This window comes from Ornithodoros turicata, chromosome 4 (assembly GCF_037126465.1).
Source record: "Ornithodoros turicata isolate Travis chromosome 4, ASM3712646v1, whole genome shotgun sequence".
NCBI classification, from domain to species: domain Eukaryota; kingdom Metazoa; phylum Arthropoda; class Arachnida; order Ixodida; family Argasidae; genus Ornithodoros; species Ornithodoros turicata.
This window is the reverse complement of record NC_088204.1, coordinates 66872625-66892333: the sequence shown is the minus strand read 5'-3', so window position 1 is coordinate 66892333 and position 19709 is coordinate 66872625. Positions and strand designations below refer to the sequence as shown.

The following is a 19709-nucleotide window of genomic DNA, read 5'->3' as shown; positions in this document are numbered from 1 at the left end:
GGTGACCTTCGTCTTCAAAGGCTGCCTTGTCACATTGATTTGGTAGCTCTCTAAGAAGAGAAGAAAGCCGTTCTTGTTGCTGCGCCGCCTCTTAACAAGTCCAAGCAACGTGAACATCACATTGTGTTACGTTTCATTTCTTAACAAAGAGAACTGATCCCTTTTCCGATACAGCTCTTTGTGCTTTGTCAACCGTTCGTCCTCATATCGGGGACAATTTGTACTGCGATAGTGCGATCAGGCATGGACGCTTGGGTAATGACGGAAGGAGGGCTGTAGTAGTTTCAGTAGAAGTTTACTCACGCCGCAACACAGGGAGGGTATCTGTCGGAAACTTGGAGTGAGTAAATTGTAAAGCACAGGAGTGTTGGCGTTCTTCTGGAGCACACGATACAGCGTTACACTCAAGTGCAAAAGCCATGGGGCAGAGTTTTAGAACTGGCCTCAGTTGTTGACTTGGTTGGTTAAAAGGAAACGAATCAGTAAATTAAGGATATAGGGAGTGGTAGGCTCAAACGATAAGGAAGATGGGCGCACTAATTTTGTGACTCATCTAATCAGTCAACAATACAAAAAAAAAAGAAGAAGAAGCACGGAAGGCACCATATACGAACACATATACGTACATATACATGCACATATACATATATACAGGGTGTCTTTCTTAAGGCGATACAGATTTTTCATTAAAATAAACTATAAGGCCTATAGACATGCTGGTTTCACTTCTATCATCTCTGGGCCGGCGGACGTTCTTGGCCATGTGTCGCTCGACCGTCAAATGACTAATTACCTAAAAATCGTTAATTAACTTTTTAATTATAAAAGCTACGAAGTTGTCCCAATGAGAACATCTGTTGCTTTCGGTGACCTGAAATCGTAGCCGTTTTCAGAACGAAAATCGGTTCGGTAGATCGTCCGCAAAAAACCGTGAAGGAACACCATTCTTTCTTTATTTTGTTCATTGCGCATCTTCGTAGACGAGTCTTTCCTTCACCCCCAATGTGAGATGGTGAAGGAGCCCCATGCGTCGAAGATGCCGCCACAGTGCCGCCTCATGCGTCGAAGATGAGCTTTAACTTGCGGAAACAAAACAAAAACACATTTATCTGGTGACGCTATCGGAATTGCCCTTATCTTGCGTTGCATTTGCTGTTAATCTTTTTCCATGACGCAAGAGGCGACAGTGTGCTCTTTCACTCTCTCACATTGGAGGCAAAGGAAAGACGGGTCTTCGAAGATGCGCAATGAACAAAATAAGGAAAAAAATTGCGTTCCTTCACGAATTTTTTGCGGACGATCTACAGAACGGATTTTTGTTCTGAAAACGGCTACGATTTCAGGTCACCGAAAGCAACAGATGTTCTCATTGGGACAACTTCGTAGCTTTTACAATTAAAAAGTTATTTTACGATTTTTAGGGAATTAATCATTTGACGGTCGAGCAACATGTGGCCAACAACGTACGCTTCCGCCCAGAGATGATAGAAGTGAAAACAGCATGTCTATAGCCCTTATAGTTTTTTTTTTTAATGAGAAATCTATATCGCCTAAAAAACGGCACCCTGTATATCGAACACATACACAGGTTGTTTCACCTAACATGATAAAAACTCTTCTACTTGTTGTAAAATCTAAAATCTACTTGTCGTAACATTATGGGACCAAAGCTATTTATCTTGGGGAATATTTTTCAAATCAAATGAAATCAAATGATTTATTGTCAACTGTAACACAAAATAACGTTTTTAAGGGGAATTTGGCCAAAAAGCGGTGATAATGCCGCTTGACAAGGGCACAAACCGTTGCCATTGCTTCTGAGCGCATTTATCCAATTTAAGTCTCGAGAAACTGAATTTTCTGAATTGATCTCCGAAATTTGCCAAATTACCCTCAGTTTTGTTTTGTTGCTTTTTGACAGAAACAGAAAGCGCACGTCGGATTTACCTCATTGCATTGCAAAATACGTTCCCTACTACTTTGGCAATAGCTTTTTCGAGGCGCGCAAATTGTCGGCTGAGCTCTGTTCTCTATCAAGTTAATCAAGTTATCAATTTCTATCAAGTTAATGGAAGGTGCGGCGGAAGAAAATTACGGCAGGAATCGCTGTGTAGATTGTCAATGAAATACGATAGCATTTATGAGCTTATCGCTGGCATTCTCCGACGGTGGGCAGTAGAGGCCCGTTGAGACTGATGTAGCTGACGTACATGGCAACCACTAGCTTGTGCCCCTGCCCCTGACGAAGGCACAATCTGTAGCGTTTCCCGTACCGGTTGTGGGAATTTTATCATCACTGGCTAGATGCAAATCGAAGACTTTCCCTCATGATGACTGCGGACTGCTCTATTGAAGTTTCCCATGGCAATCATGAACATGTTGTGTTCATTCAGGTTTTCTACGAAGGTGTTGCTTGTAGAGTAATTGAATAGTTTAGCTTGAAGGGAACCTCTTGGTCTTGTCTTTAGAGGATCCCGGTGCAATGTCCTGCACGATGAGGGTAAGGGGCGTCCTTGCATTCCTTAATGATCATTGAAACCAACGCGTAGCGCCACCAAGCGCGTAGCGTGTCAATCTGCCAGGGAACACTGGATCCAATGCTGTTTGAGAAGTTGGCACGTTACGCGCTTGGTGGCGCTAAGCGCATGTTCAACTGCCATTGATTTCAATGACCATTGAAGAGTGCCCGTGTGACAGGGTATAATACTTGCAGTCCACTTCCAGGACGCATAGCTAGGGTAACCCTCCAGTCACCCTGGCGGTTACCGTGACAAAAAGAGCATCCCACTAAAGTCCGTGTTTCTTACTTGTGTGTGTGTGTGTGTGTGTGTGGTGGGTAGTTCTCCGCGACTACCCGACTCCCTATCCTGTACCGCACTCTAAGAAATCCTACCCATTTCGGTAGAACTGCATTGCAGCCACATTTCTACTCTAACCAGTTTTACCTTTTGGGTATAACTGCAGAGTAGAAACAAACTACAGAGTAGAAACTGTCGTTCTACCAGCTTGGGTAGGAAGTTCTACCATTTTCTCTTACCTGAGAGAGAGGAACAAGGGAAAGGGATGCGGGGGAGATGTCGCGGGGGAGATGTCGGGTGTGGATTGGCACGAAATGGTAGAAGTACGGTCCTGCTGCAACCTTGGGTAGGAAATCCTACCTTTTTTTCTTAGAGTGCGTGAACACCTTTACCCTCATTCTTTTACCTTTCCTTCTTCCCCTACCCTGGGTGCATCGGACAACCACATCCGAGCATACTGACCGCACCTTCCAAAACATCACGCAGGCTAAGCTATAGGATGCAGGATGTTCTAGCTTGTTCTACTTTGAAAGTGACTATCTTGGCCACTAAGACAGTTTCGTCATTTCGCGAGTTGATGGCTGCGCCGGCACTTCGGTTTTCTTCTCTCCTGGCATGAGAAACGCATCACAAGCATTCCATATTTCGCGGTAGGTTGGTCCAGTTCTCCGAGAGGGCGAGGACATTGCAGTAAGCCAGTACCGGGTTAGTCGCTATGTCGGTAACATATATGTGCATTGAGACATTTGAACTGCATTTGAAAAGCATTTGAACTGCTTCACAGGGAAAGTCTCTGCAATACCGCTTTAGTTATATATATATATATATATATATATATAAAGGGGGGGAAAGCCATTAAAAAAATAAGTAAATGATGCTAGACGTGTTTGAAATTCAAACTTACAGATTAAAATGGCTTCTATGGCTGCACGTAGAGAAACAGATACTCATTGAACGATGCGACAGCACCAGAGGACACGTGTTTCGCCGTGTTTGCGGCTCGTCGGCCCTGGGTAGCTGCGCATCATTGTTCTGCTCAGAGGAGACCGCCGTTCAATTCTGCGACGTCTAGTGACACCCCTGGCTTCCCGCCAACGGACAACCGACATTCTTCCCCCCTCTATGTTGAACAGAGTTGATCCCATGCTCGCTTTCCGCATGCCACGAAACACATCTCGTCAGGATGCTGCATTAATCCACCGCATGCGCCTCGATGTGGCCTTTACAGCTCAGTGGCGTTACCGCTTGAGACAAATTGATTCTCCCACCTGTTGCCACTGTGGTGCTCTTGAGGATCTGGAGCACATTCTTCTTCATTGCCCTCACTACGAACCTTCCCGAATCACACTCTCCGAGTCTCTTCGTCAGCTGGACTCTCGCCCTTTCTCCCTACCGAAATTGCTTGGTCCCTGGCCCAATCCAGCCCAGCAACGCTCTGCGCTCAAAGCTCTTCTGACATTTCTGGACACCATCGGACTTCGATCGTTATTGTAAAGGGGCTCGTTATTTTATTCCCCCCATTCCACCAAGCACTGGGGTAGAGTATCGCCTGTTGCGATGAAACTCCCCACTCTCCAAGGCCGAAAATAAAGTTGTTGTTGTTGTTATACAGGGTGTCCAAGCTAAGTACATACATACATGAACTTGAACATATTTCTGAAATATATATATATCACTTTTTCCGAAATGAAATCAATTGCAATATAGCATATGCTGAAGGGCACGCCTTAGGAGGGCATTAGCAAACTCCTAAGACAATGTCTTAATTAACTTGCAATAATTAACTTTTTAATTATAAAAGCTATGAACCTACGTATTTCCTTCATCCCCAATGTGAGAGGGGGAAAGAGCACACTATCGCCTCTTGCGTCCTGGGAAAAGATTAAAAGAAAACAGAAAATGCAACACAAGATAAGGGCAGCTCCGATAGAGTCACCCGATATATTTGTTTTTGTTTTCTTTCCGCAAGTTAAAGCTCACCTTCGACGCATGAGGCGGCACTGTGCTCCTTCACCCTCTCACATTGGGGATGAGGGAAATACGCGTCTCCGAAGATGCGCAATGAACAAAATAAAGAAGAAAAACGGTGTTCCTTCACGAATTTTTTGCGGACGATCTACGGAACGGATTTTTATTCTGAAAACGGCTACGATATCAGGTGACCGAAAGGAACAGATGTTCTCATTGGGACAACTTCGTAGCTGTTATAATTAGAAGTTTAATTATTGAAAGTTAATTAAGACATTGCCTTAGGAATTTGCTAATGCCTTCCTAAGGAGTGCCCTTCAGCATACGCTATATTGCAGTTGATTTCATCTAGGAAAAAGTGATATATATGCACATTTAAAAAATATGTTCACACTTTGCCTGGACACCCTGTATAGCAAGGAGAATCTAGGACGTGTTACAAAGTGAGACAATCAAGCCGCGAACATTTGTTTAACCGTTCGCGTCCGTTACCTATTAAAAAGTGCTCGGTTGCCCACACTGACGGCAGCACTTCCACTGTGCGTTTTTGTGTAGAACACTTTGCGAACAGATGCGAATGTCAATGAAATGCGCATACTGAACAATCACCAGCCCCATTTGCGGTTGTTTCGTAACTTTATTGGAAAATCGAAGTGTGACGGTGTGTGCATGCCTAACAGAACCTGCTATGCTTTGCACCATTAAACTGTACTTCTTCTTTCTAGCCTAGTCACTGACCCGAGATTATGACAATCTAAAATCAATACCACCGTCTCAGTTCTTTCACGACTTATAGTATAGATGGATGCATCTGCATATTGATGTAGTATAGATTAGCGTAGCACAGTAATTGTGCTCAGTAACTCATACATCGCTGAACGCTGTATAGCGTAGCCAGAAAAATATTTCTGAAGGGAGAGGATTTCACCTTCGTTTTCCCTCTCCCAAATGCACTACGACATGTACGACTTCTGGGGGCCGGGGGGTGAGGGTAGCACCCAAAACCGCCCCCTGGCTACGCCACTGGCTGCATACGTATACGTGTGACTAGCAATGTTATTCGATTGTTTGCCTGGCTTTAGGCGGTCCCGATATGCAACATGAAATCGATGTGAAATTCAATGATTGAACGAAATGCTTGACATTCTAACTGAAGAGCTTATAAGGTCACAAAGCTTTAAGTGACAAATAGTACGCGAACACTCAAATATTTGTTGAAGAAAGAAAGTCATCAAAATGTTAGTGTCGTCACTCTGTTTGTGCCTATAGGGTCAGGGGGCGCAACATGCAGAATAAAAGAGGAACTCGTACCTGAAAAGATATACAGAATGAGCATTTCCTAGCAATGATTTTGAAGATAATCGTGAAATTTTGCCTGGATGAAACTAAGTCATTGTTGAAAGAATTGCTTTCGTGGGCGAGAACTTTGAATTACATGTTGCCTCTTTCGAAGAAAAATTAGTCAGCTATCACTTAGTTAGTATAGTTAGTTATTAATTATCACAACCACTTCGAAATCGGCGGCATGTGCAGTATGAAAGCAATAGCGCAGCAGACGCAGCGTGATAGCGCTGAGGCATAGCGATTTCTTATGCGGTGATTGGCAACAACTTCTTTATTTGAATGATAATTAGTGGGGAGTTCCATCTACAGCCATCGTGACTGCTGTAAGGTGGCTACAGGAAGAGCGAATCTTCCTTTTTTTATTTTGCTTTCAGGGAGTTGCGCAAGACGTCATATAAGAAGTAGCTTGTGGCTCCTGTTTTTATCTCTGATCGCCTTGATCAGTAATGCAAAGTTGAGCCATATCGTTCTCACCTAGGTGCCTTCAAAAATTCATTTTTTGTCCGAACTATCCCCGTGTGGAACAGCCTTGCTCCGGACTTTGTTCTCTCAAGGACTAGCGCGATATTTACTAACAGGTTGTCATCCGTGTATTCCTATAGTGATACTTGAATCTGTCTAATCTTATTGCTCTCTTTTGTATTGCTCACTGATTTGTACTGTGCATATTTTATATTGTTTTCTTTGTTGTAATGTGTTGTATGGTGTCCCCTCTCGATCCCATATGTAATGCCACATGATGACGCTGTAGGTTTTCCCGTAATAAATAAATAAATATCCGGTGTTGCACGAAACCGATGATCGGTGATACGTACCGATAGGTGACCTGTACCACCCGATCTCTTGACCTGCGTACCCTCTAAAAATCCCTCTCCTCATTCACAGACCCGTTAGTGAAAGAGTGCCACTGACGGCACTCATTGACGTAGAGCGTCCGCTGCATGTAGCGGCGCCGCGCCTTGTCCATCTCCGACGAATTTTCAGTGGCAGATGAGACGTCGCGGTTGCTCGCTGCGGTGATGCTACGTCACACGGACCGTATTGCGTCACGCCAAGAGATCGGGCCGGGCGTTCAAGGTCTCGCTGCAGCGCTCATGGCTTATTTTCGAGACCGTTTCCCAAAATTCAGTTCCGCACCCGCAAGACACGCAATGACAATTTTGTGCACACTACTAAGGAATAAACGAAGGTATGTTAGGGAGAAATTCTAGCTCCTTGTCCCCTGCATCGAAGGTACTCCCTATTTTATTCCCCTCGTCCAGAATTTTGCTCCTCAGCAGTGCAAATAGTCCCAAAGAATCGCATAAACTTCCGTGCTTTTTTTTTTCTCTTCCGGGACTAATGTTTGTGCGGATGAACCTCACCCTTTGACGGGCACTTTACCGCATAGCACGCTTCTAGCCAACCATAATCCCGAATGATACCGTTATTGCACTGATTCGTTGAAAATCGGAGGCCTACGCCTCGTTAGTGACAATTATGAACAGCATAAGAAATGAGTACGCCTCCCGTTTTCGACAGATCAGGGCAGATAAGGATAGCATTCGAGATTATGGTCGGCTAGGAGCGTGCTATGCGGTGAAGTTCATTTGTAAGTGTATTTAGTCCCAAAAAGGACAAAAATCACTCCAGATAGGCTGCTTGACTGATGAAGCACAGTTTCGGGCTGTGCTAAATGTCACTTGATTGCTCCCCTAACGTATAATGGCGACCTTGTTTCCATTCAGTTGACTTAGCGCGTGCGACAGCGCAACACACGCGAACGGCGCCATCGATCAACGCCTGCCGTTTCACGAAACGGGTGGCCGCGTGCATATGTCATGTTGCATTTTTGCACTGATATTGAAAACGATGAAGCGCATAACCAAACACAACCTTTATAGAGAGAGAGACTGAGAGAGAAAAGAAAAACATTATGGGCGTAACCTAGAACTGGTGTAATACGTGTCGTGCAACACCCAATATTGACGATCAGAATCGAAACAGATAGGACACTCAGTAGCACGCCGAAGGGAGGGACATATGTTTGCACTTCCTTCTCCGCTTATAGTGTATGATCCGGCTATAGTACACCTGGTTAGCTTTACTGCATTCATACTTTTCTGCAATGAGATGTAATGTTACATTATCATTTCACATGCCGTACTAAGAGAAGTGTGCCACAGCGTAATAAGTCACAAATCAATTGGCAAATTTCCTCAGTCACCGCCGTTACACCTATTTCTTGAATAGACGTTGCATTTTTACCAGCTACAGTAGCATTTTGAGTGGGTGGACCCTTTCGAATTCATTAATCCTTCTGCTGGATTCCTGTGTACTTAACTAAAGGAACAATGTGAAAGTCTGAAAAAGAGAAGAAAGAGGTATAGATAGAATGGCGTAGACTCAGGCTTGCGGGTGGATAAACTCAATGACAGGCAACGCTGAGCGGTGGGCAAGACACGTAAGCAACACGACACGAACGCTCAAAAGTCTTCGTGTTGTGTTGTTTACTTGTCTTGTTCATCGCTCATGCTTGCCTATCATGAAGAAAGAGGTACATGTTACCAGGCGACATCCAACACACGCTTGCTAAAATGTTCTTTAGTTCATCTTCTGTCACAGAGCTCTAAATTTAGCATAAAATTTTCGCGAGGGAAGATGGCTGTAGCTCTCTTATGCAAGGTACACTCTTAAAAATGAACTTCACCACATAGCACGCTCCTAGCCAACCATCACCCCGAATGACAACGTTCTCGCCCCTGATTTGTTGAAAACGGGAGGAGGGGCCTATTTTGTGCCCATTATGCACGGCACAAAATAGGCTCCTCCTCCCGTTTTCAACAAATCTGGGGCGAGAACGTTGTCATTCGGAATGGGGTTGGCTAGGAGCGTGCTATGTGGTGAAGTTCATTTCTAAGAGTGTAGCTAACCATCATCTCAAATGATATCGTTATCTGCACTGATTTGTCGAAAACGGGAGGCGTACGCCTTTTTTGTGACACTTATGCTGTTCATAATTGTCACAAAAAAGGCGTACGCCTCCCGTTTTCAACAAATCAGGGCAGATAACGATATCATTTGAGATGGTGGTTGGCTAGGAGCGTGCTATGCGGTGAAGTTTATTTTTAAGAGTGTAGTCCAAAAGTGCGCCACCATATCACGAAGAAAGTTACGGCCATACTATATTCATAATCAGCCGCGTTGTCTGACACACATATTTAAAAAAAAAGCACTCCGAAAAACGACGTAGACCGCGAAACACAAGCAAAAAAGCGAGATCTAACTTACGGTACCTACCCGAGACCTTTTTTTCCCCACTTAATTATTCAGGCCACGTCATCAACCTGGGTGACACAGAGACTGACACCCGCTTACCCAGAAAAGCATTGCTAAGCGATGCGTAATCGCTCTTTCGGAACCGCGGTCAATGGCCTGCATAACTTATCGTCCTCGTCGTAACTTGCGTTTGCTTTCTATGGCATCGATACGAGAGCCCATCCCTCATTGAATAGCAATACCCACATCGATGACAGCCCCGCTAGCTTGAAGCCCTTTCTTCTTTTATCTTCCTCTTTTATTTTATTTTTATTTTTTGTTCATGTGCAAACAGTGTGTTCCACCTGAATAGCTGCGCCCATGTATCTGTAATTGGCATGGGGCTTAGTTGAGGGGGGTGATCTCCTCGATCCATCTTATTGGCACACTTCCCTAATGGCTGGTAAGGTATTAGCCTGAGTGGGGATTGGTAAGAGTTATGGGACTATGGTTCTGATTTTGGGAGTGATGGATCTTGGTTGGGCGTGGTTTGCTAATTGTGTGGGTGTCCGTGTGGCTGTGTGCGCAAGCTTTCGGAGGAAGTGGCGAAGGTAAATTACAATCAAATCAAGAACAAATCTTCGTTTTCCTGAAGTGAAATATTTGCAATGACTACGGATATGAAAAAAAAAGTCGTAATCGTGTCTTAATATTATTATGGAAATATTATGTATCTTCAAATCTGTTATACTCTAAATCATACGGCGTTCATAGCCAAGTTAAAGGACTGCACAACATATGTCGGGAGAACTACACTCTAAAAAGAGCTTCATCACATCTTTTAAACAGAGCTTCACCGCATAACGCGCATAGAGCGCCAACCATTGGCATGTATGATAGGACTATCGCTTGTGATTCGAAGAGAGTAGGAGGCGTACGCCTTTTTCTGCCAATTATCATATATCCAAAGTTTTGTTTTTAGAGTGTAGACATTGGGATTACAAGCCCTGCCATACACATTCGCAAATCTATGAGCGCAGCGCGCAATTCTGGTGTGCAAGAGAGCTTCTAATCTCGCGAGTCAGAGAAGCTCCGTTCCTCGATTGCCGTCTCGTCTGTGACGTCACGTCCGTCGTCCAATAGCAGACGATTCTCGGCAGCCAATAAAAGCGCTCGGATGATGTGACGTCACGAAACGCGGGAAGTAGCTGGGAGAGTGCGCCGCCTCGTGCCCTCTCGTAAAGTAATTTTCTTTGGAAATGCGCCTTTATCAGAGGAAATATTTTGCGTGCCAATTCCTGAAGGTATAGTATGTTTATACCGCGTGGTAAAAATATTGTTGAGCAGCAGACCTGCGAGACAACCTAGTGAACCATGAGGCGAGAAATGCGTTTATTCAAGCACGAGCAGCACCAACACCACCAAGGTACAGAAAGCCTGCGCGCTCGTCGACTTGACGTAACAATTAAGAGTCCGCCAATCAGGATCGTGTTCTCAACGGCCGCAGCCAATCACGAACGTGCCAGCCAAATCACGAATCCGCGTACTAAATGGGAAAATTTGGAAATGAGGCGCAAAACGGTCTCAATCTTTCTCAAAAGTGATATTCTGGAAAGCGTCTTGCACTTTTTGTCTAAATATTTAGGTCTGCAGGTCCCAGGGTAAGCCGCAATCATATGCGGGTTCTTGAATTCGCAGAACGGTGAATCTCAGTAGCAGACGAATTCTGACTTTATATGTTCACGTAGCGAAGGAGGGAGAGAAGGCAATGCGCAGGCTTTCTCTATCTAGGTGGTGTTGCCAATACGCACGTGCCTTCGTCGTCATTACAATTACATCCCCTACTTGAGGCCTGACATCCTTGTTAGGGGAGCTTACTGATGAAAGGCGCTGATGTCGATGTGAAGGCGACGATGGGGTTCAAGATGTGTACGTAGAATGAAGCGGATCGTCGCTGCTCTACCGCACTGGAGTGCCGGGACATGGATCCCTGGTGAAGACACCGTCCCAAACCGGTACTTGAGTTGACGTTGAAGCTGAGGCCGTCATGTAGTCGGCGAGGCTGATTAACTTGCTGCCATGTCGTAGGCCTTTGTCATGTCGTCGTCATCTCTCGCTGTCTTAATTATCCTGTCCCGTCGAATCCCTTCTCTATCGATCCGTTGGGACAGGGACGTCGATGCCCAAAGCATCACTGTCGGTTGCGTGGAGAAGGCGTGTCAAGAAGGGTGTGAATATGTCGTCGTAGATCTCCGCACCTCCACCGAATGTTAAGCAGCAGAGCAGCGAGATATTCAGGTGAACGATCAGACAGTGAATGCGTTTATTCAAGCATGGGCAGCATACGTCTGCGCCTTTGTCACCGTTATAATAAATATGTGCACGATATTCGGGGTGCCTTCCATTATCCTCTCAGAGCTCTATAGGCCACATACAATGAGATCTATTAAAAGTTAACTACAGAAGATGCCATGGTGCAATGAGCAGTCTGTCCTCGCAAAGGATAGGAATTCTCGCTACTGCAGGACGGTCAACGGCTAAGATATGTTCTATGGGAAATACTATACGTTTTTCCTCTGCTAACAGTCCAGAGCCGTCAGGGCGGATGGGGGCCGAGGGGGCAGCCGCCCCGGGTGCCTTCGCCAGAGGGGGCGCTGGACTGCAGGTTCCGGGAGCTAGTTGGGGCAACAAAACGAGAATCAATAGAGTTTTGAGATCGAAACTGCATATCAGTTTTTTTTCTTCTTTGTTGTTTTCAGGGCGTGTCAGGGGGCATAACCGTGCCCGAGGCTAAAGCTCGCCTCGCGACGGCTCTGTGTAACACATAGGCTGTGTTTTAACGAATAGGTGACGCTGCTGGTCATAGTATTTCCGTACATGGGTTTTCACTTGCCTCTTTGTTTCCGATTCAAACGGAAGCGCAACGAGAATACACGAATGGCAAAGCTGTGTTCAGCATACACCGGGAAAAAACTCAGTCACTCATGCTCATTGTAGCGAATGAGCTGAGCATAAGTGGACAGACGGAGAGGTGAACGTGGGATGAGTGAACATGAATTAGCAAAGCGGGAGGTGTGTGAGTGGGAGTGAGCGAATCGTGAGCTGAGCGGGAGATGTGTGAGCATGAGTGAGCGGTAATCACACTTCTGACCTCTGGTACTTTTTGTATTTTTCTACATTTTGTAGTTTTTGTATTGCGATTAGTATGAACGGTGCTAGAGGACGTAAAAGCGCGTTTTTGTGCTATGCAAATCGGCGTCAGGCGACGCACTAGTTTCTCTACCCGGAACTTGACTTGCAAGAAACCGAAAGTAACTTTTAAAATACTGTTGAGTAGAACAGGAGATTAATAAGTGAGATATGCAGAGCTGAGACAGGAGGACAGTCACGAGCGACTGGTCCTGTGAGCGAGGGTTGGGGCTTTTTCCTCACGATACGCATAGAAATAACTATCCGGTTTCTTATTGCAGGTTGCCCTGCGCATTCGACCAATTCTTCCAAACGAGGTGGCCAAGGGTGCAACGTGCGTTGCACACAAGATAGACGACAAGGTGAGCTTCTGCTTCTTTGTTGACCTGGTGCTGATATGTGGGCATGTGCGCGGATGCGGGTATGCCTGCAGTTACCCGCGCATACATGCACCGTTTTGTAATGTACGGGTACAGATTCTTTGCGGGTTGTGGGTAAAATATGGGTGTACTCGCAATGGCGTCTGCGAGTAGTGCATTAATTTTGATATTTTTCAAGGTTACGTGGAGCAAAATACAAAAAGAAACTGTTTTTCATACAACCCTAGTCATTTCATAGCTTAGAAATTCGGCACCGAACATTAAGCGAAACAGCACGCGTTCGTAGAAACGCCTCTCGTTGATTTCAACTCCACTCTATCCTGCAACACACGAGCTGATCATCTCCCAATACATCCATCACATTGCAACAGCTGAACATCGTATAGAAGACCGGGCTTGTCTTACCATGTGGGTCGCTTTCCCACGCATACTGTAACAGAACAGAACTTTACCGCATGACACGCTCAGGACTAACTGCCTCCTTTTCGGATTTGTTTCGCTGTTTTGCTATTTGCGAGTAGAAATTCAATATCGCTCAGGAAAAGTGCGGGTATACCTCCACAGGTAGCCGAGGGTAGTGAGTTTTCCAGCATCACAGGTCCACGTGCGGGTACAGTGCGAATGCGGGCACGAATTGACCGTACTTACCAAGGAGCACCTCCACTGGTATTTCCGAACGTAGCCCTGGGTGGCAAGTTACATTCGAGACTTCTCACACCGTAACACCACCTTGTACGTACTTTCACGTGTTGCGTTACTAGTTTACTCTACACATAGCTGTTCAAACATGATTTCAGATTGAAAAACAAATTTAATTACGCCTATTCTGAATTAGTGGTATTTGGGTTACTTCTGTTTGGTTACACCTACGGTATCAACCAGAACTCGCACCGCTTTCCCGCGTTCATGGCTTCTTGTGCCTTGCACCCGAAGGCGTCCGCAAACGGGCGAAAGTTTCTAAGCAAGGAGTTGCACCTCTCCCTCACGGTCGAATAGCCGTCCTTAACTTCAGCAATCCTAGAGCACTTCTTGAAGCAATAGTTCATGAAAAATATCTGTCTCTCGGTGAAATTCCTCTCGTACTCCAGATGATGGTGAACGCTTTGAGACGTTTTGTTCGAGAACGCCGCGTATACAACAGGAAGCGAAGCGAAGTCGGCGATAACTTGAGCCGTCGGGGAGGACGACTCGAACTGGTACACGCGCTCCAGACAATCAACTCTCTTGAAGTACTCGTCCTCGACAAAGTGAGTCCACCAGGTGTTAATGTGCCCGTCTTCGTCCCATTCTTTGCCGATGTCGTCAAAGGCGTGCATGATCTCGTGGCCCAAGAGGTGGCCGAGACCGCCAAAGTTCATGCCTGGGGGAGAGACCTCGTCGACGTAAGGATCCCGCAGAATACCACTCGGAAGGAAGATGGTGTTGAAGTGATGAATGTAGAACGCTTTCTCCTGGAAAAGATCAAAGACTGAGGTAGCGAAACAGTGGACGCCTATACGCGTTGAAACAGTCCGGGTCACATGAGCAGGATCCGCACGTATCGGACGACTGCTGCTACAGCTACTTTTATATTCGTGCGTGAGGGGCCAAGTGCGTGGAATCGTCCAATATGCTTGGCATACTCCGGTGCGCGGAAGGGGAAAGTACGACGTACCGTACACTCTTAAAAGTGAACTTCACCTCATAGCACGCTCTATCATCACCAACCATCAGCAACCATCATCCCAAATGGCAGCGTTCTCGCCCTAGATATGTTGGAAACGGGAGGCGGAGCCCATTTTGTGTCCATTATGCACGGCACAGAATAGGCCCCACCTCCCGTTTTCGACCAATCAGGGGCGAGAACGTTGTCATTCGGGATGATGGTTGGCTAGGAGCTTGCTATGTGGTGAAGTTCATGTTTAAGAGTGTACGGTCAAAACGGTTGTTTGGTTATGGTTGTTGGTGTTTGCGCGGCAGCGTGACATCTAAAGGGTAAATGAGCTCCGGAGTGTTCTGCAACGAATAAAATGAGCTCCTGAGAAAGAACGAAAAACGCAGGGGACGGACGCGCGCTCGCCAAGCACCTGTTTCGCACACCTTTCCAGTTTCTTCCACTCTCCGAAAGAGCGTTTCGGAGGAGCGTATCGGAGGAGGAGGAGGAAAGGAGGAAGGTTCTATTCCCCTGGCATGTGACTCGTGACGTACACTCTTAAAAACAGAACTTCACCGCAGAGCACGCTTAAGGGAAACCATTGTACAGAATGGTACCTTTGTCACTGTTGTTTTGGTGGAAACGGGAGGCGTGCGCCTTTTTCGGGACACTTATGCGGTTATGTTAAGTGACCCGAAAAGGCGTACGCCCACTGGTGTGTGGCCAGCAACGACGAGCTATTTCGGCACCCCCCTCCCCCTCTGTTTTCAGAGTGTAGACCGCCGCGGCTCAAGCGGGTGTAAACAGCGCGTGAGCTGAGAAGAAAGTAGTAATCAAGAAAGACACGGGGATCTTTCGAAGTCACGCGAGGATCGTGTCACGCGTCCGCGGCTGCTTTCTCCAACAGTTTTTCGTAAATTTCTTGGGCAGTGACAACACACCCCACAGCGAAAATATTCATGGTGACTCGTGATGGACAACTTCACAGTTGGGACACAGAGGGTTTCGGGCCATGTTAAATTCAGCGTTATCGCTTCTGTTCCCTAAAAGTAACATCTAAAGAATATCGCGTCAAAATTACAAGCGCTCACCATGAGGGGGTTAAACTCATGGGTGTAGAATCTCGGCTTGACGACCAAGGAAGCCATTTTCCTCTGTGCTGCTGCTCTTGTCGCGTGCAGCCACGTCTCGAAGTATGTCTTATGCACCGTAAAGTTTTCGTAGTAGATGTCGAGTGCAGTCTCGTTGAAGGCCACATCTGGTTGCACAAGGACCTCCTGGATGTTGTTCAATTTCAAGAGTGCCTTTCTGCGACTTTCATCGTCCAACCATGTGGCTCTCTGGAGAAAGTCTCCCATGGAGCCTCTGATGTCTTCGACTATGTCCGCAGCCACGGATCTTGTGCGGGACGTTGGAGACTTTAGCGCGAAAGGTGTTCCTGCCGCGAGCGGCATTAGGTGCAGCGTCTCCTCGAAGCAGTAGTCGTAGAGTATGTCAAAAGACTGGAACAGCACCGACATTGTACGGTAGGACGCTCTGTGGGCCAGCTGTCTCACCAAATGCCACGCGATGACTGTCGGCAGTAGCTTTGTGTCGTTTCCGTTTACCGCCGTCAGCAGCTTTCCGATGTTCTTAAACACGCCGGTACCTTCCACCTTCACGGTGCTGTCCAAGTCTACCGTGAAATACGGTCGCGTCTGCTTGTTTACCGCCGCAACCCAAACATCCGCCTCAATGTCAGGAATGATTTGCGGCATGTCCTTAAATGTGCCAGAGAAAACGCCGTAATCCTCCAAGAAGTGTCGAACGACGATTGGGATCACCTTATTATCTCTCTGGACTATGGTCTCCAGTAAGTCATCTGCATCGCGTTCGTTGAACGCATCTAAACTTCCCAGGATCGCTGTCATATATTGTTTCACCTTTCCGTTAGAAGCTGATATGTTGACCTTTATCTTTAGCCATTCAACGAGTTGGTCATTTTCAGTCAAGAGAAGAGTTGGTAACCCATCGTGCTCCTGATCAGCGAAAATGGTGGTCCGGAACAGGATGTGAATGTTGTAGGACAGTGACAGTTCGATTAGAAGGTCCACCATATCTTCGGTACTCATCGGCCTGATGTCAGGGAAGCTCGTACGGGGCTTGAGGAAATCGGCCAGTCCAATCCGGTCCTCTTGTCTGTCAATTACCATAGAGTAGCAAGACTTAAAGAGCACATTTGCCTTGGCGACAGCAGACTTGCTTAGCAGGGAAGCGCTGACGAGGCGGGACTCGAGTTGAAGTGCTGCTTCTTTATATACCATAGCTTGCAGTTCTTCAGCGATGGTCGACGGGCCGTAGCTATGGTTCCTGATCCAGCTGCCGCAGACGTATTGGTAGAAGTCGTGGCATGGTCGTTCTCCTTGTGTAGCTGAAATAAACATTCGGGTGGTGTAGTTCTTGCTCCTGTTTACGGGGTGTTCCCTGTCGAACACGCTGTAGTCGCGGAAGAATAAGATGATGCCAATGACGACGATGACTATGACAGCGATAGAAAGAACGTAGGCGCCTAGTTCGTAGAGGTCCGCGATCACGAAGGCGGTGTCGGTTTCCTCTGGCTCGTCAACCGTATGTGGAACTGCAGCCGTGGTTTCCTGTGGCTCTACGGCCGCCTGTGGTGCGCCAGTCATGGTTTCCTGTGGTTCTACGGTCGCCTGTGACGCGTCCATCGTGGTTTCTTGTGGTTCTTCAGTCGTTTGTCGTTTCTTGCTCGCCGACGAACGCATGTTTCTGGGTGACGCTGAAACTGGTTGGGGTTCTTCCGTCGCCAGGGATTCCGCCGGAGCGTTCAGTTGGTTCTCCATCGCGAAAGACAGCGGCTACTCCGGAAGGTATGGTGCGTTCACTTGCGCTGCTATCTTTTGCGAAATGGAACGTTGGTCTGACCGTTGAGCTTCTTCTTCGTCTCCTTCTTCCTCCTCTTCATAGAGACTGGCCGTGATCTACAAAGGGAAACTTCGCTTGAACTTCCACACACATGTCATGAGAATTTCTAAGAGCAGCTCTGCCACCGAAGCTCCCTTTTGTGCCCCCTTTCCTGTTGCGACGGTTAACAAAGGTGACAGTAATGTCGTTATTTTACTAGGCGCCTGATTTTTTTAGGCAAGGACGCAGTTAACTCTGGAACTGTCCGATCTAGCGTGTCCGCCTACGGTACCCCTGGTTGGGGGTTCGGACCCGGCGAAGGACATCAGCAGCTTGGTAGCGGGGGTACAGGTTGCTTAGGCAGGCCGTCTTCCGCGAGGGACGCTGGAATACGGTGTGCCGTGTGCTGAGATTTGGGTGCACTTTGAAGAACCACCCAGGTGGGCGAAATTACCCAACAAGGCGTCGCTCCTGATCACAGTTGTCTGGCAACGTGAAGCCAAGAATTATCACTATCATCGTCAGCATGTTGCGCGTGCACCTTGTGCATGCTCGAGTATTGGAAAGCCAAGGTCACGCGTTATGTGACCAGGGGGAAACTCTCAAAATCGAAGTCGCCGTCCAAACAGTCAATAGCAGCGAGATCTAGTCGCTGCGACGTCATTATTACCATCCAACTCTTGCTTCAACGTCTCTCGATGCACTTCGCTCCGGCTTCTGGCTACTTACCGATCAACCACAAAAGCAACTCACTTTATACATTAACTATTTTTGTTACGCGACTCCAAATACTTTTTCGAATTTAGTAACGTGTGTAACATAACTAAAGAAGCGCTTAAGGCGCGGACACAGGACTTAAGTCTGGCAACCTCGCATTCTACTCTGTGTCTCCGTATCTTCAGTGAAACTGATATAAGGCTCTTTGGCTAGCCATTACCCAGAGAACTTACCGACGGGTACGAGATAAAGAAATGAGGATCGATTTGCATAACCCAGCATTCTATATAGCTTCACATGACAAGGAGTTCACGTTTTTAGATAAGTGTTGTAGTCCACGTTGGCCTTGCTTGTTCTACGCCGGTTTCCCATCTTCCCTGAGTCCTCCCGCTGATTTTGTCTATTATATTCTTCAGTCGCCAGTAAGCGCCTGTCCTATCTACTTCTGCGTCCGTGTCTGAAGCACTTCTTCAATTCAATTCAATTCTTTATTTCCCAAACAAGTTGGTGGTTATTCTAAACGTTTATCAACTTACCCGGTTCCTGACCATTTCAGTAACGTGTGCTGTACGAATTGAACTGCTAGCTCTGTGTTCGAAAAGCTACGTCATGCTTCTGCCCCACATATCTCGAAAGGGAGCACCGATTTCCGAAAAGTGTGGGAAAGCACGACCACGCCCTGTCAGAGATTTCCGACTGCCCTGTCGTTCGCGCGAGCTCATCTCGTTATGACGTCACTCACGACACTTTAAATTCAGTTCGTGTCACACGTGGCTGGGAGTGTCTAGACAAAGAATGATTCTGACGGTCTCTCTGGTTTAGCAGGAAACGTACCCGCCACGGTATTGATATCTTCGTCCACTCGTAGCAGCAAAATGGGTGACTTCGGAAGAACAAGAAGCCTTTTGTGAACCGTTGAGTCTAGTTCTCAACATACAAATATATGACAATAAATGTTTAAAAAAGAGAGAAAGAGACATAAAACGAAATACCTTGTGGCGCCATCTATCGTCGGAGCTGAGTTTTCGGCGCAGAGACACGGGAATTTCTTAGCAGCGAGCCCAATAACACTATTGCATTAAATAAGAGTGCATGCATACGTTTACACGAGCTCGAAGCGACATCTCGCGTGGTAAAGCCCATAGGACCGGTCTCGGTGTCTCAGATGGTTCGCCTTCTGATCCGAAAGTTGCGGGTTCGAACCTGGCCGAGGACGCCAGCAACTTGGTGGCAGGGTACAAGTTGCTTTGACAAGCCATCCTTTCGTGATGGACGTTATATACGGCGTGACGTGTGTTGAGATTTCAGCGCACGTTAAAGAACCCTCGGCTGAACAGAATTAATCGCAGACCTAGTGTCATGACCACAGTTGTCTCCCGACGTAAAGCCACGAATCATTATATTATTAAATCTCCTCGTAATTGTGATTATCTTGCGTTGAAGCTGTGGACGAACGAACTCTGCACTGATGTCTCAGAATGCCTAGTTGCAGAAGCCGACACTGAAGATTTTTGTTTAAGTTTAATTTGTACAAGCTTT

General features: G+C 46.6%; 2 protein-coding genes across 3 annotated transcripts in view; one reads left to right on the top strand and one right to left on the bottom strand.

Annotated features, from left to right (window-relative positions):
- The window catches only part of LOC135391749 (kinesin-like protein KIF19), a 106817-nt gene that overhangs the window by 32554 nt on the left and 54554 nt on the right, over nt 1–19709 (top strand). For both annotated transcript variants that reach the window (XM_064622176.1, XM_064622177.1), the window contains exon 2: nt 12818–12898. In XM_064622176.1, coding sequence (XP_064478246.1) covers nt 12818–12898 — 81 coding nt within the window. The remainder of the gene's footprint in view (nt 1–12817; nt 12899–19709) is intronic.
- LOC135393354 (membrane metallo-endopeptidase-like 1) lies at nt 13724–17482 on the bottom strand. Its single transcript, XM_064623825.1, has 2 exons — nt 15641–17482; nt 13724–14367 (listed from the first exon to the last, which is right to left on the bottom strand). Exons 1-2 carry the CDS (start codon nt 17390–17392, stop codon nt 13783–13785), a joined length of 2337 nt encoding a protein of 778 aa, XP_064479895.1. The 5' UTR covers nt 17393–17482; the 3' UTR covers nt 13724–13782.